The 23,639-nt window shown below is 42.8% G+C and overlaps 2 protein-coding genes across 4 annotated transcripts in view; both read right to left on the bottom strand.

Moving 5' to 3' along the window:
* The window catches only part of LOC128305951 (disintegrin and metalloproteinase domain-containing protein 10 homolog), a 52,374-nt gene extending 39,702 nt beyond the window's left edge, over positions 1 to 12,672 (bottom strand). The window contains exon 1 of the mRNA XM_053043594.1: positions 12,611 to 12,672. The gene's annotated coding sequence lies outside the window, so the exon portion shown is untranslated. The remainder of the gene's footprint in view (positions 1 to 12,610) is intronic.
* A 450-nt stretch (positions 12,673 to 13,122) lies between these two features.
* Positions 13,123 to 23,165, bottom strand: LOC128300498 (serine-rich adhesin for platelets). 3 transcript variants are annotated; one of them, XM_053036575.1, is made up of 6 exons: positions 23,146 to 23,165; positions 21,744 to 21,993; positions 21,564 to 21,661; positions 21,192 to 21,466; positions 19,440 to 21,032; positions 13,123 to 16,090 (listed from the first exon to the last, which is right to left on the bottom strand). In XM_053036575.1, the coding sequence occupies exons 2-6, from the start codon at positions 21,744 to 21,746 to the stop codon at positions 14,133 to 14,135; spliced, it is 3,927 nt and encodes a 1,308-aa protein (XP_052892535.1). In that variant the 5' UTR covers positions 21,747 to 21,993; positions 23,146 to 23,165; the 3' UTR covers positions 13,123 to 14,132. The 3 variants fall into 3 exon arrangements, with proteins under 3 accessions (XP_052892535.1, XP_052892533.1, XP_052892534.1); XM_053036573.1 differs by having other exon boundaries at positions 22,062 to 23,151; XM_053036574.1 differs by having other exon boundaries at positions 22,520 to 23,151.
* Positions 23,166 to 23,639: the final 474 nt, after the last annotated feature.

The following is a 23,639-nucleotide window of genomic DNA, read 5'->3' as shown; positions in this document are numbered from 1 at the left end:
TGGCAAGCATAAAGCATCCTTACATTACCGTTCGGTTCATTAATCCGAATCCAAACATCGAGAATGCGAGTGTGTGGGAAAAGTATCATGATACAATTTCAACAAAGAATATGCCAAACAACCGCAACAACATATCGCCGCCCCGAGGCGAGAAATGTCTGGTTCGTTTGCACATTCGAATAGATTTATCCAACCATTTGGCCGTATCACGTTGCTAGAATGGTTAGCAATCCTATATCCCCAACCGTACATGATCCTACCATTTCGATACATACAAACGGGGACGCTTCTCTTTATCTCTCACTTCTCTCCCAGATTTCCATACAACTTTTCCTCCTGCGGTGTGGTTTTATTTCATTTTTTTTTTTTGCAGCAACAGCAGCAAAACTTATATTTCTTTGTTTCCTAACTACGCACGGTGCACACGGTCGGAACGTGCAAAATTATGCGTACGGAACAGTGTTTGCTTTTTACCACCGTGATTTTCGTGTGTGTGTGTTTTTGTGGGATGGAGAACACAAAATATCGACGTAAGAATTGCCAATGGATGGACAAGTTTGTCCCTCAAGCAGTATAAACAATTTGATAGTACGGCGAAAGCCGTCAAAATGGAAATATAAATAAATATATAAATAAATAAATAAGTATAAATAATTTTCCATTCTTTTCCAATAAATCACGAACTTTGCTTGGTATCTTTTTAATTTAATTAAACTAAATATTAAGGATAATTTCAAGCTATTATGAAAATAACCCAGCCAGCCAAATTTCGTTAAAAATTCGCTTGAATAAACGATAAATAAAGGGAAAATCTGTCACTGAGCATGCACTACGGATAGAGCAAGTGAGTTGCTAGGCGTTTTGAAAACCATTTTGAACCACATAAAAACACTCATTTATTTAATGCTTTTTGGGATGCCATCACAACTACCTCCACACCAAAACGAGGGAATGAATGAAGTCTGGCGAAGAAAATTGCTCAAATGGATAAATTAACAGCGCGCTGTTCACTGACTGGGAATTGTTTGACAATGACTTCTAATTTGATCGATTAAATTTGGTTTGGATGTCTGAAGTACTACGACTACTACAATACTACGCACCAGTAGTACATCTCGAAGACTACCTTTAAAAGTCCTCACAACCAACAGAAGAAGACAGAAGAAAACAGAAACGCTGAGGACTATCATTTGCCCTTAAAAGTTCCACATTTTGTAGAAAAATGCAAAGGTCCTTCGAAAGTGGAACTAACAACAGCGTAACTCTACACGAGGAACTCCGAACCGTACATAAGGAGTCCATCACTACTGCCACATACACCACACACGGCGCACAGAAAGTTCGCGACAAAACAAAAGGTCAGCTGTTTTTTTTATTCTTTCTTTTTCCACTCTCGTTTTTCCATTTTCTTCCCTTCTCAGCGCACACACACACACACATTGAGCCCGCATGGCAAATGGTTCACGAGATGTATCTCGGATTCATGAATAAGATTCAATTCATCCCGTTTCACATTCACCCGGACGACGATCTGCTCGCTTTCTTTCTGCACTCTCCGGTGCTCGGTTGGAAAATTCATCCCCGTGGCGTTCAACTCATGGTTGCTGTTGTTGTTTTTTTTTATAAATGTTCCTTCGTCCTCGCACCAAGCACGCAGTCTCGCAATGTGAAAAACAACTCCCGATCAACAACAGCGCGAAAAACCCCTCAACAACACACACACACACACACACACACACACACACAGAAACAAGCGAGGAATGTGTTGTTGCTGTTCTGTATCGGAAACACAAAGAGCTTTTGCTACAGATCGTAATGGATGGCAAATGTTTGCTTTTCTGCAAGGACAATTGTTTCGATTGAATTTGTAGAATTGTGGTGAGAGTTAATTGGATTTTTTCTTGAGTAACTGTGCAAAATGCTTAACTAAACTATAACATTGTAATAAATAAACTGCAAAATTTACTCAACTTTAGAACTTTTTTAGCAGCTGCCTTCGAAAGAAGCATCATGGTAATCTTAGCTTTGAAGTCAAGTTTTCTACAGCCAAGCAAAATTAAGGAAAAGAATCCTATTATTTATTTTTCCTCTGATAAACACTAGCACGCATACCCATTGTGGTAAGGACACAGTACACACTTCAGCTTCTCGAAAAACATCAAAACGGATGGGGCTTGAAAAAATCGTTTTTCATAAGAAAGACGAATACTTTAATCTTCAATCTCCATCAATGCATCAGAGCAGCACGATAAAGCACGCACAGCTAATAAGACTCCCACCAGGAGGATAGGCAACAATACGCTGAACGACACTTTGATAGCAGATTTTCGCGTACGTTTTACCACGCCATAGGAATGCACTTTTCCGTAGACCACATGGTAGCAAAAGTTCACCACCAGCACTAACACACATGCCAAACACAACACAAAGAAGTTTTGGGCAACGCAACAACTCACAACAACGCAGTACAAACACACGCCATTAATCCTCTGCCAGCCAGCCAGCAGCACCATTCTTTGCAGACAATCTCGAATATCTCGAACCACCGGGGATTCAGATCACCTTTCGTCGGTTCCCAAGATTAATATGCAACATTGGCGAAACGAAAACACCAATTGCGTCCGATTTGCGTTGACAGTTTTGGCGTTTCGCGTTCGCTGTACTTCCGAACTTCGAACCGAGTGTCTTTGTTATCCCTGGCACGGAGGGTCACTCACGCATAAAATGAATGCCTCCCGCTAGCGGAGGACTGGGGGGGCCGCAGGATACAACAGCGCGGATGGTAGGGAAAATAAACCATACACATAACAAACCACAGGGAAAATCCACAAGAGAGAACATGGTACCGAAAAGGAGCACTCAACTGCCGCCATGGTTTTAATGGCAATCAGCGGACAGTGCGCAGGCCCCGGGAGCATCAGAGTACAGATGTTCATTTCTCTGGATGCTCGGTTTTGGGACGAGAGCAACAACAACCATTGGTCTATTTCGATGTTTGCCGGAGTATTGTGAGCTGTCCTTGCAAAAGGATACACTATGGCCGTTCACTACGAGCGAGAGAGAGTATGCTCGAACGTCCCAAGGTTTTGCTCTCTATCGTTCTTTTTTGCTGGCAAGGTTTCTTATCACATTACTCTCCCGCCAGAGTCCGTAACGCGCTGCTGCTCTCTGCTCGTTTCGGTATCACTCCCACGCACGTTTTTACATGCAACTTCTCTTTCTCTAAGCCACCTCAGCCACAGAATCCCAGTACGTAGCCTCCAACATCCCGGTGAACCACGGTCCAAACTGTTGTTGTGCGCTAAACGTTTGTCATCCCCTCCAACGTAAACGACACACACAAAAAAACGAGCATAACAGTTAATAAGTTTGTTAATCTCGAACAGACTTTCTGGAATGTGGAGGAGAGGCGAATAAAACCCACGCACATGCAACAAAAAAGCATCATCGGTAACAACCTTTTAAAGACTCCCAAAGGCACGCAAAGTGCAACCACGAAGTGCATCAGCGACGACGAGTGCACTTACTCACACCGCATATTTCGCAATCGTGTGGTACTATAAATAAATCCTTTTAGATACTGAACACAAAGGACAAGAGAGCTGGGATGCTGGGCATGTTGTTGCGTTCTCCATTTAAACATTTCACACAATCATCTGGTCTTGGCGTTGCACTTAAAGCAGACAGCCATTAGAAAATCTGCACACAACATGTATGTGCTGTACATATGCTAGTAATGTTAAATATTGGGATAACGTTATATAAATATGCTGGAAAATTATGATATATCAGGCGCTACAAAAGTCATACACAGCGGCAGCAATATGTCAACGTATAAACTAAATTAACTTACTAACTCTTTCATTTATTAAATTTTAGTTTAATTGAAACGGGATTTGAACCACGACTTTCGGTGTACTAAACCGAACGCCGAGGCTCACGAGCACGGGCCCACTCCAAAAGCTCTACGCTTTAAATTTCAATGATTTGATTTTTTTTTAAATAGTATGGTTTTACTATTCGTCTATAAGAAAATTACTTCACAGATCTTAAATTTGCAGATATGGTCAGACCTCCGAGAATAGTTTTAAACTCACAGAAAGAAAAAAGAGAATATAAAAAAGTGTGCGAAATACATTACTTAATTACATTCCTATTTCACAGCAATAATCAAACTGTTATACAAGGACTTCCTCGTCCTCTTCGACGACGTGTCGTCGTTGAAGGACACCGTTTCATATAGCGCGGCGTGGTACAAAATCGTGCGTTAATTAAATTGTCGCAAACTGGCCAAAGCAATCCCGCACACAAAGACGCGAAAACGCACAATATGCAATCTAGTTTCTAAATTCGAAATCCCCGAGACCAGATGGTTGAAGGGTAATCGCTATTTGTTGGCTGCTTCCGGTGGTTCGTAAATTGCACTGTCTCCTGCACATGACAGTGTGCTGCCTTGCATCCGGAAGGATGACTCTTTTGATGGTAGAGTACAGTAAACATTAAACTTACCAAGGATCGAAATTTTTTGTTAGACAATTTATAAAAAAATAAAATTTTGAAGCATAGAAGCATAGAAGTAAAACTGAACCAAAATCAAAATGGCAGTTTTGAATAATTTTAGGACGAATAATACATCTTATCGAATAACTATGCAGCATGAGAAATAAAAACATTTAATACCAAAATTTGTGGAGGCATCTTTGCTACTAACATTGCAATGAAAAACGATGTGAAGTCGGAGCAACTGCTTTAACTGCAAAGCAATTGTTAGATGAATACGATTGAAAAACATATAGAAGGTTGAACCGTACAATGCAAATGCGTTTGGGCGAAGCAAATCGCACAAGGTCTTCTCCACGTGTGTATAAGCGAGCGATTGCGCGGTTTATTCATCGATTGACAGCATTGATTTTAAAGCCCGCGTGTAAGGTGTGCAGGGACGGCAGGGGCTGGAATGCAGGAATAGGAATCAATAGGAAAATTGAACGAAACAAAACATCCAACTCATGAACCTTTTCGGTGTCTCGTTCATTTTAACTCGTCCCATCCTGTTTTACCCTGTATAGTAGCAGTACTAATAAAAGGAAAATGTGCTGACTGTGTAGTAGCGTGAAAGGAAGAGAACGAACGCTATACACACGCACACACACACACACACACACCGTTTGATCGAAAAGGTCGACGAACACACAGAAAGGACGTCAAAGTCAGCCAGGATACACAGTCAGCGAACTTTCGTTCTCATCCGGCCTGTTATCCTGCGTGGAGTGTGCGGTGCGGTGCGATGGATGGAAGAAGTTGGAAAAAGGATCGTACCGCGCGCACATCAACACAAACACTCACACACTAAACCGAGAAATTTTAAACTTTTGCTCACCCACACACACACACACACACACGCTTCCCTGGCTCGACGGTACTAATGCTTACTGCGCACTCATCCCCGTCACAAGTGTACTTGTGCGTTTCGTAACCGAATGGGGGAGGACTGATGTTGTTCTTTGTTTGGGGCCAGCGGTCATCCCATTGCCGTGTAGTCGATTCTCGTGCTGACTGTTGCAAAGGGTGAGCTTACAATTTTACTTATCTCTCCTATGCCATGCCGGTAGGTGGTACAATAGCAAAGAATTAAAACTTGTCGAGTTGCACTTTACCATTCAGAAAGTTTCAACTCGTCCTTGACACATCGCTAGGTACAATTCAGTACAGGATGCAACAACACATTGATATACACTCCACAACCAACCAACTAACCAACAAACCAACCAGGAGGTTAGGTCAGATATCTGAAAAACAATTTATCCTAATGATATTTCGATCGAAATTCCAAAGAAATTCCCAATATTTTGAGCTTATCACCAATTCCCCCCGCGTCAACAGTTCTCGAGAGATTGCTCACAATGCTCCCAATTGTGTGTATGTTTTTTTTTGCGTCCTCTAGGCACCAGTCTCAAAAAACTTTCCCCCCGGAGACGATGACCTACGACCGGCGGCGTTGGATGAAACAACCTTCCGAAGGGCATGATTGCTATTATCGAATTCGGGGTTGTTCGCCCCGTTCCCGGGTTGGGATCAGCAGCGCCCCGGTGCTTTTGCTTCACCAGCAAGCAGCAGCAGCACAGTTCCTGTGCGAAGGACTATAAAAACGAACAAAAGAGCGCCCGTTTCCTTCCGAAGATAAAGTGCGCTAGAAGTCACGAAAATTATGACAAACAGCCACCACCGCGCGCCGCTGCGTGCAAAAACCTTTTCGCTTGCCGGTTGATGTCGCGCTATAAATGGAAAGATCAACCGCAAAGGGTATAACTCCCCACAGTGGAGGAAGCTTATCCAGTTGAGTGGGACAAATTCTTTTCAGCTAGAAAGCAGGGAAGGAACAAAAAAGCGTTGGTGCCTGTTAGCTCAAATTAATGGTTGGTTGCTTCCGATGGCAAATATGCCAATAATGTTCTTGCGTTGTGCGTTTTGCCGTTTCGTCACCATGGAGGATATCTGGGGGGTTTTAGTAATGGGATCGGCGAAAGAGATGATTTGTTAAGACATTTTTCTTACTGCAAAGATTGTAAATTGGAAGACAAATGAACTAATTTGATGTGAAAACCATAAAAGCAAAAGTTAACAACAACTCATGATTTAAAAAATAAAATAAAACAAAAACATGCATATGGATTTAATTTAACAAGTTGAGAGCTTGATGATGTCGTTCCAAGCAGAGAGAGTTCGGAGTTCCGGAGATGGTTAACATTGAGTCGTTTGCTGTAAGGTGAGACCTACAACGGTCGAGCGCAATAACAGTTAAAGATGTCTGGTTGATAACCTTAGTACATGTTAGTTAATTCTAAATAGCAGTCTTGGTGAACTTAACTTGAGAATTCTTGAGGAGTTCTGGTTTTTTGAGTTTTTATTCCTAATGAAAGATACTCAAGATTGTTTGAATTTCATAGCTCTTATGCTTAATTAAAATATTATAAAGTGTCTCTTAACAAAAATCAAAACATTTATTTCAAGTTCAACGGGAAATGGAGCTAATAAAACCCAACGAACATTGTTCGTGATGTCTACCGATGATTGTTTCTACCCAAGCGCTGTTTAGCGCATCATTTTGTTCGAGCCACGACAGACCCTACTTACTCGAGCATGGGGTAATAGAAGTACCTCCCAGCGGTAAGTGCATCTCAGCCACAGATCCACAACCTTAAATTACACCACACACAACAATACCGACGTCGATTACGAAACCATTTAAGACCGAAACCACCCGAACCGCCACTGGCGTAACGCAGAATGGGTAGGAAACTGCCGCCGAACTGGTCGTGGTCTGGAATAAATAATTAAATAACACCAGCAGCCCAAAACAGCAGGCCTTCACCGGTCGGACGGACACAACCATCATTCCATTTTCCAGCCGATTTTCCCTACCACCAGCGACTCAAAACTGGATCATGCCCACGGAGTGCTTGCCAGCGATATGCACCGCAGCCTTTCGCAGGGCTGTACAGAGCACGCCCGGTTTTATGTTTGCGTGTGCAGCTTGGATGGCAGACACAAAACATTGCATGGGAACGAGTGGCTGTGTTCTCACAGAGAATTTGGATATTTGCCACCGACAAAATGTCCCTACCTTCGCCGCGCTTTCGTGCTGCCACAGCAGGACTTCAGGGGGTAGAGGTGCTTTCCATTTCAACATAATGAAACCTTCCAGCGATGAAAATTTATCATAAAACCATTCCTCCCAAATCGTAGCCACACAAACACACACACACACACACCTATATTCTGGTGATGAAAGAAAATGTGCAACAAGTTTACGCTTAAAAAATGGAAAACTAACACCGTGGAAAATCGATCGATCGAACCCACAGACAAAACAAAAAAATGCAATTCGTTCCGAATTTCCCGGGGTCGTTGACGAATTGTGTGAGGAAGGCAATAGTTTGGCAATGATACACCGAGCACATCCACAACAATGTTATACAACGTACGTATTAGGGTCTAGAACTAGAAACAACGATTTAATTTAAGATTTCAGAGAACCTTTTTTGGAAATTTGAACGATTTTTGCGCTTCAAGTTTTTCGTCCGCGACTAGACACGTTCTAGTTTGGTGCTAGGTAAAATTAGCATGTTTCTGGAGACGAATGAATCGAACTCGGAGAGTCTCCTATGGAATCAACGCCGGATTAATGCAAAATAATTATCGACTTTAGAGCTCGACTCTGAAATGAATTTGAAATCCAACTCCGAATTTAACTCCGTATTTGACTGCGATAGCTACATCGGATTCAATTCCGAAGAATTCCGGAGCACCTCTTTCGGCTTTGAATTATTTTTGGAGTCGAATGAAAACTCTTCTCTGAAACTCCCAATACTAGTCCCAAAACTAATAGTGAACATATTATTGCTGCGTGTTGGCCAAACATGGCGGACTTTGAGAGACAAAAGCGAAGTAAAATAACGAAAACAACCTTCCAACCAACACAAACACGTTACGTGGCGTTACGCTTTACGATCACTTGCTTTTTCCCCTGACAAATTTAATGTGGCCCCTCGTGATAATTGCCCATGTGCAGGGCCACCAGCCCTTTCGGTACGAGTAATTGTTGTGATTATTGGTTCTCCGTTTCTGTCCCAACCTTCCAGTTCCTCCCGCCAACCCCGCTGGCCTCGGGGTGTTCTAGCAATTATAACGGCAAATCGTTGAACCGGTGGTCCATCATTTCCGACCCGGTCTGTCATCGGGGGTTTTGTAGCTGTCCACCAGAAATAAACCAAAACGAAGGAAAAAAAACCCGTAAAAAGGTATAGAAAACACTCCGATTCACTTCAACTCCAATTTTCAGTGGCATTGAAAAGCGACTGACTTAATTAATGAAAACAAAAACCATCCCCAGGGGTTGGTTGGTTTGGATGCTGTTGGATGTGTGTGTTTTTACAGGTTTTCCGTTTCGGAAGGTTCTATTATTGGCCAGCGAGTCCAAAAGCTGGAAACAATTTAGTCCCACAAACAAACGGCACCATCATCCAACCGAAATGCGACAGCGTGTTCAGTGAGCACTACCTTTTAGTAGAAACAATAAGTAAACAAATCGTGCTCGGATGAAAGCCAAAAGTCGCATTCGCTTTCGAATCTTTCGATTGCCCATCGAATGAGTTCTGAGGTACAAATTGAAACGCTCGGTGCAATTAAACGGCAATTAAGCAGACAAACAGCGGGGAGATTATAAGCAACACTACTTGAAAATGGTTTCGATTGCTTCATTACAATTCCTTTTTATAGCATACTAATTAATCTATGGCGGGACTGGTAAGGATTTATTCCTGGTAAGGTAAAAATTTACAGAATTATCAGACCATATGTCAATCAACTTTGGCTCAAATCATTTTTTTTTATAATATAACGTAACATAACATAACATTATAACATAACATAACATAACATAACATAACATTATAAAACAAAAACAATTATTTGTTATAATTCTACGTACAAATGAATAAATTTCTTTAAAGTTTTCATATCTCACAATAATTAGAATTGTTTAGATAAAGAGTCGAATGAGTTCCAACAATATTTTTGCGGTCTTCCCACCATCCAAGCAAATCGTCATGCACATAGTAAGAGCGTTGCCCATATTTCTTTAGAACCCCCCCACTGTGAATGCACACTGCACACGGTGCACTAAAATGCAGCGAAGAAGAAATCTTGCCGCTCCTCATTTCCTGCTTCAATATCTGCTTCAAACCCAAAGGAAATCGAAACAGTTTCGGGCGCCACGTTAGAGAAGTTTTCATTTCTAAAGCATCAACAGCCTGAAGCATTGGACCGGAAACCGAACCGAGAAGCTCTTTTTCGTCTGTATTTTTTCCCCTTTCGGGGAACTATTCGTGCTGGGAGGCCAAATAATGTCATTGCAATACGACATCGATTTCAAAACAGCTATTTTAACCAAAAAAAAGGGCGAGTAATTCAATCATACTACTCACAAAGTGCTGCTATAAAACACAATTGATTTTATGCAGTCGTTTTAAGAGTAATTGTTAATTACAAACCATCGAAAGATCGATTGTGTGATAATGGATCCAGTTGGTGGAATTTAAACACAAAACATGTCTAATCTATCGATAAACACTTCGATATCGATTCACTCTCAATTGTTTAAACATATCTCCACCGATTTGTCTGTACGCTATGACTGTTATATTCGTTACCTGGTGAATAAACATTGGCGAGATAAACAAATATTTAAAATGCCACCCCAATACCGGCTTGAAGCCATGTGTCAGATGTATACAACGCTGTCACTAAAATACACGGGTAGGCGCCAACATGAAAAATGCAGGAAGAGTTCAATGTTTTGTAGAAATCCCTTTCGTGGACGATTAAAACTTAACAAACCTTGATCAATTTGTCCAATTTTGCCGAAAACGTGTCTATGAAAATTTAGAAAAATCCTCTGAATAGACAATAGAGTTAAACTAATAAAGATTTCTGTTTAATTTGGTGAAGACAGATCAGTTCACTGTTTTTTTTTAACGAAGTTTGCTTTACTGAGAAACGCAAATCACAATGTCTACCAGGAATCTAATTTTCTCTAAGCCATTCTCATCCCAAAATGCTGGAGCTGGATTCAAAACGTCCATCATTCGAAAACCAGCAAACGATCCTCCATGCAATCATTGTTTTCTTCCTTTGGTTGTTCTTGAAGATCATATCAGGAAGAAATGATCATACTTGCCCTAAGGAACTTCCCTTTGCTTGATACGAAGAACATCAACCACACAACAGCACCCTTTGAAGGGCTCGTGATCCACGCACTACTCCAACAGGAAAAAAACAAGAACCTGAACTTCAGGCCCTAAAGGGTTTTTGGACAACAAGAAAAAAACACACACAAATCTCCCGCAGAGTAGGGAACCACCAAATACCAAACACACGTACACACAAACACACACACGTAATGAATGGAAGACAGAAGAACAGCATGATAGCCAACGTACGATCGAAGTTGGCCATCGTATCCAACCACACACAACTACATCGCACTCGGTTTTGGAGCAACAGCAGCATGACCATCGTTGTGTGTGTCGCGGTAAATTCTTGCGTGAATCATTTCGACGCTGTGCGACCGGGCCCCCACGGGAAAGGAAATAGGAAGGTAGCCGAGACAAATCATCTGGCAAAGGCGAAGTGCCCGAGCAAAACGATCTCGCTATAAGGGAAGCACAAACAGCGAACAGACGCAAACTCGAAACAAACGCTGTTTTTCGCTTATGTTTTCTGGTCTGTTCACCTTCTGGACCTGCCTTGTGCCTTTGCCTGGTGCTAGCCACCCTTTCTCCACAATGCCTCGTGCTGCCACACTAACACACACGCGCTTGCTTTCACACACACACACAGCTAACCATCCGGATGACGCGGGGGGACATAAGCTTTAAAGCGGTTTGGTACACGCACAATGGAGTTACATTATTCGGGGCATTATTACATCCAAGCGTACCCAAAAGGTGACAACGAACAAATAGAGATGAATGAATCACGGAAATTGAACTGCAAGCAGGTGGGTCATTGTGTGTTTATCTAGGTGTGTTGTATACAAAACATATAACACAAGTAACATCTTTGCGAGCCAGAACTTACTAACCAGCACCTTTTGCGTTGGGTCTTCACAATTGGTCACACTAAAGCTTCCCCTTGGAGTTGATGACTATCGTAAAAACCAGTTCCTTGATTTGTGCCGATGCTCTACCGCTACTAGGGCACTCTCGCGCAGAGAAGTAACAACAGAGAGCATGATCAATCCCTTTTTTCAACTTCTTCAGCAAGACTAACCAAACCAGAAGCTGTGGTAAAGCGATCGTGTACATGAATCGTTTTTTTTTTCTATTGGGCTGGTATCCACAGTAACCACATTAGCAACCACACAAACACATACACACGCAACGAATGGAAACAACCCTTTTTTTCCTTTCCAGTTTCCCTTCGTAGTTTGTATTACTTTCTTTCTGTGTCACTCGGCGAAGGGAAACACACTTTCTGGACACGGACACAACGGACCCACGGAAGCTCTAGGTCTGAAGCCACCCGTTGATCGATGTACGATGAAGGTGGATGCATACAGATCTGCAAACTTCCGCCGAGCGACAATTACTTGTGGAATGCATCAACATCAACTCAAGATTTTCACTCACCTTTCTTTCTTTTGTAGCAAGAATTTTCACACACACAAACACACACCCTCAGGTAACAAGAAGGTTGATTTCTCTTCGTTCTGTAGCTTACTTTTTTTGGTTACGTTTTTTTGTGACAACGAAAAATTAATAACCTCAAGGACTTATCACGCCACATCAGCTGTTAAACTTCTCATTCGCACCGGAGGCTCGCCATGGAGACATTAAATGGAGGGCTTGAACATATTCCAGAAACACAAGACACAAAGCCACTCACTGGTGCAACAGCATCCTTCGTTTGAAACGCATATCACCAAACTCTTTCTCCTTATTTGCTGGAGCAACCGTAAGCACAAATCGCACCCAGAAATAGAAAAATTCTGCTCACACGCTTTATTCAACAAACTACAATGAACCGGAAATTGTTAACTCGACTACCCTACCGTGATTAAACTGTTTTAGCAAGTTGTTCTTGTACGCGGCCACAGCACCAACCATCATGACGGCAAACAATCAATTAAATGACAGCAGTCGCGGAACATTTGGTGCTGCTAGTTCGCTGTCACGGTGCTTGTCAAATGTTGACCGATCCGAAAGCCCACAGTGCGGGCGTTTTTGGCCAGTAGTAAGGCAACATTTTTCCTATTAGTTAATTGTTGCACGAACGGAAGTAAAGAGGAATGTAAAACGATTGTAAATAACTACCAACAGACAGATATGCGTTGCGAAGTTTCAGGACGCATGCCTTTGCCTAAATTATTTCAAATTGTTCGTTTTTTGTTGAATGTAGTTCATTAATATACAGTGGTATATTTTTAATGCTTTGTAATTCTATTCCAATATTAAACACTATTTATCTAACTAAACTCATCGTTTTGTAATCTTCTGTAATGGAGGAATTAAACGAAATTGGTATTTTTTGTTGTTATTTATATTTATTAACTTTCAAGCCACAATGACAAAAACTAACACTCTTTTATGCTATTGTTGGTATATTGGAATAATAGTACGTACATACAATAAATGAGATTACACTATGCAGCTTTATCTCTAAACTCTTTTCACAATTCGCCTACATTCGATTGCAGTTTTTTAATCCGTAATATAAGCCATATCTTGCACAACATCTTCAAGTTGTGTTTTAATATTAAGTAGAATAAAAAGAAACAAAGTTTAAGTTTCCACATTAATAACCGTTTCTTATTGTAACTTTGCAACCGGTCTTATCTTCTCTATACATCCGTCACGATAAACTAGGTACAAATTCCTTCATTTAATTTACTGTTCTAGAACATAAAAAGCATTATGTCGCAACAAAAAATTAAAAATGTTTCGAAAACATATTTTTTGTCGCATGTCGATTCGTAATGCTTCCGCAATATACAGATTCTTTTGAATTGCTTGCTCGTTATCATTTCACTTCAGATAATAAAAGTAAACTGACAAACAAGATAACGTGCAGTAGCTGTGATTGACTCGAAACTGCTTCCATTGGTGTCCTATTAGCTATTTTAAATGCTTTGCTTCCATAAGCACTGCAATCTTCAATACACCTAAAGCTACCGGAAACACACACGGAGTTCCCATTCTTTAGTTCCTTAGTTTCTGTTCTGCACAATATATACACGATAGGTGGTTCATTCTATCGCACCAATCGAGCGATGTACTAAGTGCCCTTACATGGCCACTGTTTGCACTCCAGCCTGGTGGAGCAGTAGAGTTAGTACTACTGCTTACTATTACTACTACCACTATTATTATACGGCACATTAATATTAATTCCATAAAACAAGTTAACCAGAGCAGATGAAATCATTCTACGAAACATCTACAAAAACAAAATATAGGCGTGCGAGATCGATTTGAAACAGAGGCGTTTTTGTAGATTCCTTCCGATACGGAGAACTTTTGAGACATCCACTACTCCGGACTGTCGTCGCTGTCCCTGTTTGAGTCCCTCCGGTGCTACCACTTTCGGCCACCACCGCCCCGATTGTGACCTCGGTTGTTCTGCAGCCAATGGCCACGATAGTTTCCTCGAGCATCATCACCCATCCGGCCGCGATCTACTCCTCCGCCACCGTTTCGATTTCCATTGTTGCCATTGTTGCGGTTGTTCCAGTTGCCGCCGATACCTGGTCCTCCACGGTTTCCAAAGCCGGCGCCACCACGCGGTGGATTATTGCCACCGACAAATGGTCGATTGCCAGTGACCCACTGCTGTTGCGGCGGAGGACCATTGCGGAAATCGACCCCTCCCGGTCCGGGCGGTCCCCTTCGACCACCCATATCCGGCCCACCACCCTGCATCAGTCCCAACTCTGGCGGTGGTGCGTTGAAATTCGTCGCGCCCGGGAACATTCCCGGCGGAGGCACATTCGGTGACATGTTTAGTGGCATGTTCATCATGTTTGGACTACCACCGGGACCACCGCCACCCCCCGATGGTCCCATACCGGGTGGTGGTTGATTAAGCGGAAACATACCCGGCGGAAGAACGCCTGGCCGTGGTCCACTCGCTCCACTCGGTGGCCCTCCCATATTCCAAGGTCCCGGCCCAATCGAGGCCGCGGCACCGGGTGCAAATGGTGGAGGGAACCCTCCCGGACCAAAACCAGCCCCTGGCGGTAAATCGGAGGGAAAGAACGGTGAGTTAAATGCGCCCGATTCGTGCGGTGGTGTCGATTTGGGATCGGGCCATGGTACGCTGGTGAAATCGTTCACCGAATCCGGATTGCCGGTAACGTCCTCCAGCGGAATGTGTACCGGATCAGCAGTCTGATAAATGTCGGCCGGATCCGGTTCGATCGCCGAATCGGGAATCATGTGCTTGTTGAAGTAAAGGGCCTGCAGACAACCGCGCTCGCGCTGCCGTTGCACATTACGCTCCAGGCTTTGGTTACCATCGGGTGACGGTGGTACATTGTCCACCTGCACTAACGGGCGCCACGTTGTCCGTTCCACCATAATGTCCTCGGAACCAACCTTCCGTGACAGCATAAACTTTTGCCGTTCGTCCACCCGTTCCATCTGCTTCATGTCCGTGAATGACTTCGTCACATTGCACCGTTCCGTTACGTCTAGCTCGAAGTAACGCACCTCCTCCAGCTCTTCGGCCGTTCTCCAGCGCAGCTGCTTCTTCGGACCCTTGCGACGATGGATCACGAGCACACCGGGTGGTCCATCTGGTCCACAACCCGGACCGGGCGGTTTCTTACCATCGGCCGGGAAATCTTCCTCCTTATCCGAATCCTCCTTCTTCACCACACCTTCCGCTTCTTCCGCGATCTTCTTCTCCACGTCATTCATAACTTCATCCATCAATTCAGTCTTTTCCTCATCATTGCCATCACCGCCTTCGGCCGGTTCCTTTTTCCCCGTCTTCTCCCCGCTGTTTTCTGCATCCTTTTTCTCCTCATCATCCTCGTTCAGTTCGCATTTAACTCGCTTGGGCTTCTTCAATAATGGCCCTTCATCATCCGCTTCCGTTTCATCGTCAGCATTTGATTTTTTACAATCCTGTCCATTATTTTCCATTTCAGTTTGTTCCTTCTTTGCGCCATCCTCAACCGACTCGGCACCATTTTCCTCTTCCTGTTCCGCTAATGTATCCCGGTAGAAGGACATCGGTGCAATCGTTGGGACCTTTGGTGAGGTAGGTGTCGTTGGAGTCGTCGCTTCCGAGGCAGAATCTTCCGCTGTCGTCGGTGTGGGACTGCCCGGTGCAGTCACCTTGGGTGCAGCGGCATCCACACTAGCCGGTTTATTGGTGGTCGTTGGTTCGTCCGTCTTGCTATTGGCCACGGTAGTAGTAGCAGCAGCAGCACCCTCCGAACCGCTCGTGCGCCTTTTACGCTTCTTCACGTCCTTGCGCAGCGTGGCCGACAGTGCATCCATAAACATATCCGATTCTACCAAAGCATCTAAAAATATAAAGGTAAGAGAAAAGAATATAAACGATCAGTTAACAAAGCGGTTGCCGGAGCGTTGGGGAGGGGGGGGGGGGGACGATAAAACTTTAATGCTTTCACACATGTATCGCAATACAGAATACGTATTAAGCAACAATTTATATAGGGCTTCGCCATTTTGGGTGGTGCTGTGCTGTGTTGACTGGTTTTGCAAAGCGGCGGCTGCTACTGATGTTTTCTGTGAAGTAAATGCGTTTCGTTATGCTAGTGTGTTGTTCTTTGACAGGCTAGACTGTCTTGTCAGTTAGTACACTCCGTACAATCATTGCGTTTAGCAGGATAATCGTATTCCTTCAGTCACTCAATACACTTTTCACAAAGATCACATACAACTTAAAAGGTTAGTTAACTCGAATATTAAAAGTTTAAGTAATATTAAACGAGTCAAAGAAAGCTCAGGCCCCGTTCTGCTCCATGAAAGTCATGATGAAAGCAATTAAGAGAATGCGTTTGATTTAATCGTTTAAGGGAAAAACTATTTCACTACGACGTGAAATCATTCCAAGCACAAACCAAACGAAATATCGTCATTCAAACGTGAGTGAATCAATTGGTGTCAAAATACTGTAATGGCGCGTGCGGTTGGAGAGCACGTGGAGCACATGTTTGGAACAGCAACGTGGTCAGTTATATTGGCTAGCGCCTTAACGTCTTTCTATGCTTTTCTCTGTCTACTTCAGTCAAATATACGTCCGGGCATTGAGCCAGAACACTGTATTTAAAAGCAGTCTAAGTCACATAAAAACTATTGGTTTAAGTTTGATATAAAAATAGTCCCCTAATAAATCGTCCTTGGAAGTTGTGCGTGTCGTATGCAAATATTAGAACGCTTCTGAGAAAGCGTCCTTCAGTACGTTCGCCACGGCGCTGTTATTCACGGTCTGCCCTCAGTTAGTTCGTTACAGTATGGGTTTGATTTGTTTGATCTCATGCGGTAATAAAATTGGATTGCCTTTAATGCAACAGTTAAATTGATACAAATTCTTCTATTTCTACAAATTTCTACTACGAATTAAAAACCGCCTGTCCTTGAACAATGCCCCCAATGCCATTCACAAGAGAGTGCTACGATATTAATATCAAAAGAGATTTCATTTCACCGGGTTGCTTTTTCAATATGCTGAACGTCTGAATAATTTATCAATAACAATAAAAAAGGGATTACTATTGAAGAGAGAATGCCGTTTAAAGGTTTAAAATCATTGCTAATTACTTCTAATGAATTTTCATACGAATTTAGTGCGACAACGTGGAGCACATTTAACATTCTACAATTTACAGACATGCGCTCTGCTGATATGCATGGCCTTGAATGCGAAATCGTTGATATTTGAAGTCTAACCGCGTCATTTACATACACTAAAAGCAAATAACAGACGTAAAATACTTCGCAAATACTTCAATTCTGAATATGAGACGAAAGTATTTATGAGCGAATTAAAGGAAACGTAGAGTACTAGAGCTCGCTAAACTAGACGATCGGATATTAACGTATACGGACAACGAATGCACTGAGCAGGCGCAATGCATCGCTTTCAATCTATTTCAAGGCTTAATTCGCGGGCACTAGTCGATCTTCTTTGGATGTAGGAACATTTTTAAATTAAATAAAAAAAACAACGGTGAATCATTGCAGTCTTGGTACCTAATTTTCTGTCTGACTAATATTTAACTGTACTACATATGTAGGACCTCACACGGTATTACTTTTGATAATTTGACCCTTGGAAACCCCCACTCTATTAACAACGAATAATACGTCCATTACTTATATAAACCACACTTTAAACAAAGGATTCCACATATACGCCATTATACAATCAAAACGGCTTTAGCTCTCAAAACTACTGTTACGGAGATTCAAGTACTAACGATAATGGCTTCTCTCTCGACAAAGAACATCGAAGGGCATTGTTCGATTTTTGCAGCAGTATTATTTCATCGCACATTATATTGCAAACGCACCATTTCAGGACGAGAATAGGAATATAACGTCAAGCATATATGGATATTTGTATAGGATTCCACGCGCTGAGCATATGATAAGGAATATCTTTGGTTTGATTATTTGGGAAATATTTATTGTGCACGCTGCTAGTCGCACTTTACATATATTTTCATCTTTTTTTTCTACTTGATAAAATGTAATAGATATAGCATCGATCTTACACACTAGGTGGTAAGAGATTGCTAGTACATAATTCCGTTTATTTTACGTTAGGGTGGTATAAGGGCAATTTTAAATTAACGGTCAACGGTGCGATATCAAAATGGACCTACATATACGATAACAAGGTGAACATTTCATTAACTGACTGTTTTGTTTGCGGTGTAGTTCCAAAAACCGCAAAATCTTGAACCATAACAAATGGTTATCAAAAAAAAGGCATTTAACGTATTTACATATGTGGAATAAATTCCGTAACATAAGGGAGGAATATAAGTCTTATACAATTCGAAACAAAATATAGAAAACATGTAATAAAAAGTCCATTAAAAATATTAAATTTCTGAACTCCAGTGTTCAGTGCATTTCCAAGCTATTTGTTTTAAACGATCGGAACAACTAAAGTATCCAACCATTATCAAAGTGTATTCCCAGTGCAGCTTAATTTAGTACAGAACAATCACGCATCCCACTTGTTCCTTTGCAAGCGACTCTACAAAAGACTTGTTCATTTTCCAGCCAATAGCAGTTCGGTTTGCTAGGAAAAGGTGGATGATAGTTCTTTTTTCTGTGCACCACGGACAAGCCGTGGATAAAATATCAGAAACACACATTTCATTAACCCTGTAAATAAGCTCTATGTGTGATAACGAAAAGTATTTGCTTAAAGTTACGTTCACTACACGAACGTTATATATCCAGAATCAAGTATTTTGTCTAGGGAAGAATAGTGCATAGTGGACCACACCCATTACCAAAAAATCCGCACGACGATATGTATTATTGATCGTGATAATCCGCACTTGGTGACGTACACAAAGCGCCGATTCATCCTTCTGGGACATCAGCAGCTTCCTGGCACTTGAAACGTCTCCGCTAATTCCATTCCGCGTTATTTTCTCATTGGACTCACTCTCAAAGATTGTACGCAAATGAAATAGCCATATGACATATATCCAACGGCGCTTGCGTCCTGTGTCCACCAGCACCAATGTACCACCACCTACCAGGGTAGCACATAGTCCCCTACCAGTCAACACAGCAGCTAGCCACCCACGGCATTAAGTGCTGAAATGAAATGTAAAACAAAGAGAGATCTCCCATTAAGCAGGGTCAATCTTGGGCTGCACTTACGTTGACGCTTCGGTGGTATGAGCTTGATGGAACCGGGCCGCTCCAATGGGTCTTCCCTCGGCTTCTTCTCGACCGGTGATCCCGCCATAGTTGTTTCCCGACCCGACGATATGGGTGAGCTGCGCTTTACCGTACCGATGGCGGTCGATCCGATCGTAGTGGGGGAGGAGGTGGTGTTCGACGATGCTGTTGTAGGAGTAGTGGACGATGGTTTCTTCAAGCCCTTCCGCGATGGTGGCGGTGGAGCCTCCTCAATGAGACCATGTGAGCGAAACTGGGAATTGTACGTTTTAACCGTCTTGGGGCGATTTTCCGGATTGCGGACCTCGATTGAAATCGACGGTTTCTTGTTCAGAAGGGCGGAGGCAGAAGCGGACTTTGTCGTCTTTGCACCATTCGCGTTAGTATTAGTAGTGCTACTCGTTTCCGAACCACTGTCGTTTGAGCCACCTCCGGCACTATCGTCACGCGAATTTTTGCGTGAAAGCTTAGATGACGAAAATGACTGTGATTGGTTTTTGGAATCTCGAGTGCCGCTACTACTACTACTAGCGGAATGGTTTGATTTATCTTTGTGATCTCGATGTTTGTCGCTACTGCTGCTGCTCTTGGAGCCGCTACTATTTGACTTGGACGACGAAGACGACGAGGAGCTTTTGTGTTTGCTACTACTACTGCTGCTGCTGCTGTGGCGGTCTTTATCCTTACTGCGACTAGAGCTCGAACTACTGCTTTTGCTACTACTGCTGCTTGAAGATTTGTGTTTGCTGCTACTGCTGCTGCTGGACGATTTCGAAGAGGAAGATCGACTAACGCTACTACTACTACCCTTGCGGTCCTTCTCCCGATCACGGTGCGAATGATGATGTCGATCTTTATCTTTCGACGAAGAAGAATTTCTTTCCTTGCTACTTTCTACACCATTCTGTAAGTCTAACTTCTTCACATCCGTCACCTGCTGATCGTCCTTCCCGTTTGGGGTTACCGGTTCATCAGTAGATTTGCCCGATTCGATATTAACCACCACCTCTTCCTGGTCATCTTCCTCGTCATCCTCATCCCGATCGTCATTTTCATCGCCTGCTGCGTCGTTCGCACCCATCAGCGCAGGAGCACGTTGTTGCTTTCTGTTCGGTTTAATCACCTTCGCCACAACCTGCTTCCCATTCTTTGTCGTAATCTTCAACACCAAGGAAGTTTTTTTAGACGAAACAACAGGTAACGTCGGTTCTCCCCCAGCCGTTTGGAATGTTTTTTTACCGCCATCTACATCATCTCTGCCAACGTCAGATTGCTGTACATTTGGCGCCACCTCATTATTGCTAGCGTTATGCACTGTATAACCATTTTGTTGGTAATGATTACTCGTCGTTCCGTTACCGGAATCTCCACCTTGTTTGGCTAATACCCCACCGATCGCGAGAGCACTGTTCATTGCTTCGGAATTAAGTTGCTTTCCCTCAGTGAACCCCGCCAAGCCAGTGACGGCTGACAATTCTGACTGATTTATTGGAACCATCGGCGATAATTGCTTCGGGGCTTTCACAATATACAACCACTGTTCGACCAGCTTCGTTGCAAGAACTTTCACACCTGTGTTCAAGTAGAATACAAAATAGAAATGAGCCAAACAATGATTCCTATGATCGTTTGTTCTCTCCACACACTGTACAACTACGTTCAATTAGATACTTCACGATGGCAAACAGTTGGAAACTGAAATCAATATACGCTGTGAAAAACAACACTTACTTTCGTGCGCACTGTCCGTTGACAACGATTTGACCAGCCTGGGGGTACTATTTATTTTCAACCTCTCCACATCCACCGGACAGCAGAGAAGTAGCTCCAACAGTTCCTGAATTAGTGGCCAATTTTTGGACGCAATGCCATCGACCAGCCACGTATGTACCAGTGTCCAGCCACCGGTTTGCATGAATTGGCCCAGCAGCTCGGTTTCTGTGCACTTTAGTATCTGTATGTAAATGGCTTTTGAGACTAATTTTTTCGAAAACTTGGCCATCAAACTAGGAAGAAAGAAGACATAAAACACAATATTTTAACATCATGCTATTACTGCAACGTGTACACCTCGTTAGCGATTCTATTGCTGGACACACTTACTTTGCTAGCCGTCTCACTTCTCCCGCATTACGTATGCCACCATTTGGTGCGAGCAGCACGCTCAGACACACCAACAGTTTCATCGGATCGATACGCGGCTATTATAAATATGAAAATTGGTTTTAAATTTCTTTTTCAACACGTAACACAAACACAGCGGGAGTAGCTCATTCCACTTACCATTGCTGAAGCCGTAGATTTGCTGCTGCAATCGTATGATTTTGTACGATATATCAAAGGTCTCGGATCGGATTTTTGATGCTTGTGGTATTTGCTAGAGAAAACTCCCTTTCCGTTTATTATTCATTAATATCACCTACTGCTGCTAATAGCATCCATGGGCTTCCTGGCGAAGTACGCTATGGAGTCCACAATGCATCCTACACAGGCCGCTCCGGATAAGTTTTACGACGTTGATATTGTTTATTTGCTGTAAAAATACAGAAAATATTTCATTAAAACACACTTCCTACAGACATCAAAAATCAAGGAAATCACTTTGGTGTCTGGTTCTTCGCGTGACTAAGGTTCACCATTTGTGGTGAGAGACTTTCGAGTTTAATTGCGGTGTAAAAAAACGACGATGATACCGTGGATTGAACGGGTAGGTACTGTATTGCTGCAGCGCCACCAAGCGTCTTTTTCGCGAAACTAAACGTACGTACGTTCCCGAAGGGGGTCGATGACGGCAAGCACATGACATTTGGTGTTTCACATTGAAAGCTGTGAGGTAGCAAATTTAGGGGCGTTTCCGCTAGCGCTACCGATTGGGGCCGACGCGTGGCTCATCAGCCAACCACACAGCCAGCCAGCGCGTTAATGCGCAGTATTATTTCACCATCAATTTTGTCCTTACGGTTGCATTCGACCGACATGTACATGCTCGAATTATTAAAACTTTCACTTTTTCAACTAAATCATTACTGTAACTTGCGGTCCTAGCTTATCCTACTCACTTATAATCGTCGGGAACTTTGTACGGCGGGTGGCACATGTAGCGCGCCCAACAAAACCATTGATTATGATGATGGAAATAACTTAGGTGGTTCCCTGCTCGCCCCGTATCGCACCACTTTCATTGAACGCTTGCACGTAATACGACCTTCTCTCTACGTGTACGGGGCGACCTTCGCCATCGGTGACAAAGGGAAACCACTCTATGGCAACAATAATATATTTGCAATTATGAATTTCTCTCCAAATAATGTCTATAGCTTAGTATAGGCGTGCACGTTTATCGACTGAGGCGCAGTCAATTATGTTAACCAGCTGCGGGCGTTCTCTTTTCGTTTGAACCGATTAGCAGCCCCAAGGCAACAGACCGTAGATGATTGCTTTATTCTTTTCCTCAGAGCTCGACAAGATGGCGGACCTTTCCAAGTATGGTCCCCTTACGTGGTGTGACTGAAATTTACCCTTTATTTCAGCGCCTCTTTCCCAAACGTCTGGGCAAGGACGGTTACAAATCGCACTCTTCGCGTAAGGACGAATCGAATGTCCGTTTTTCCTTCTACTTCAAATGAAGAAAAAGTGTTGAAGAACCAGAGATCACCGGAGCAACGAAAAACACGTCATGACTCACCGAGAATTTGTACCCTAGGTGATGGTGAATTTTTCACCCTATTCCCACGAAACATTCCACCAAGGTTTGTAGAACCATTCAATGCAAGCGAACGAAAGGTGATTCCATTTCCAAAAATTTGACAGCTGGCCCGTCGAAGGTGTAAAACCCCATTGACAGTTGGGGTCACAATAACAAAAAATGTGTTTTATCTTAAACCAAGCGATTGCACATGGAGAATTTTGAAAAAAGAAAATTTTGTAATGCATTACAATTATTTTTATCAATATTGCTGTTGTAGTGATATAATTCGAAAAATACAAAAATACAAATTCTAACCATGTGCCAATAAATAGCGATCGTCAAAGTTCCCTAGTCAGCGAACCTCTGCTTTTCGGATGGGTCCGAGGCTGTCACAAATCATAAGAACAACCTAGCGAAGCTGTTGTTGTTGTTGGTTACCTAGTTAATGTTACCATGGCAACTGCCTCAAAATGCCTTATGTATCTCTCTCT

The sequence above is a fragment of the Anopheles moucheti genome, chromosome 3, assembly GCF_943734755.1.
Source record: "Anopheles moucheti chromosome 3, idAnoMoucSN_F20_07, whole genome shotgun sequence".
Taxonomy (NCBI): domain Eukaryota; kingdom Metazoa; phylum Arthropoda; class Insecta; order Diptera; family Culicidae; genus Anopheles; species Anopheles moucheti.
The sequence above is the reverse complement of the archived record's forward strand: the minus strand, read 5'-3'. Positions and strand labels throughout refer to the sequence as shown.

Coding starts and splice junctions, on each gene's coding strand:
- LOC128300498 (XM_053036575.1), bottom strand. Junction 21,033..21,191: donor AACGGACAGTGCGCACGAAA/GTAAGTGTTGTT, acceptor ACTTGAACACAG/GTGTGAAAGTTCTTGCAACG. Junction 16,091..19,439: donor CATACCACCGAAGCGTCAAC/GTAAGTGCAGCC, acceptor TTATATTTTTAG/ATGCTTTGGTAGAATCGGAT.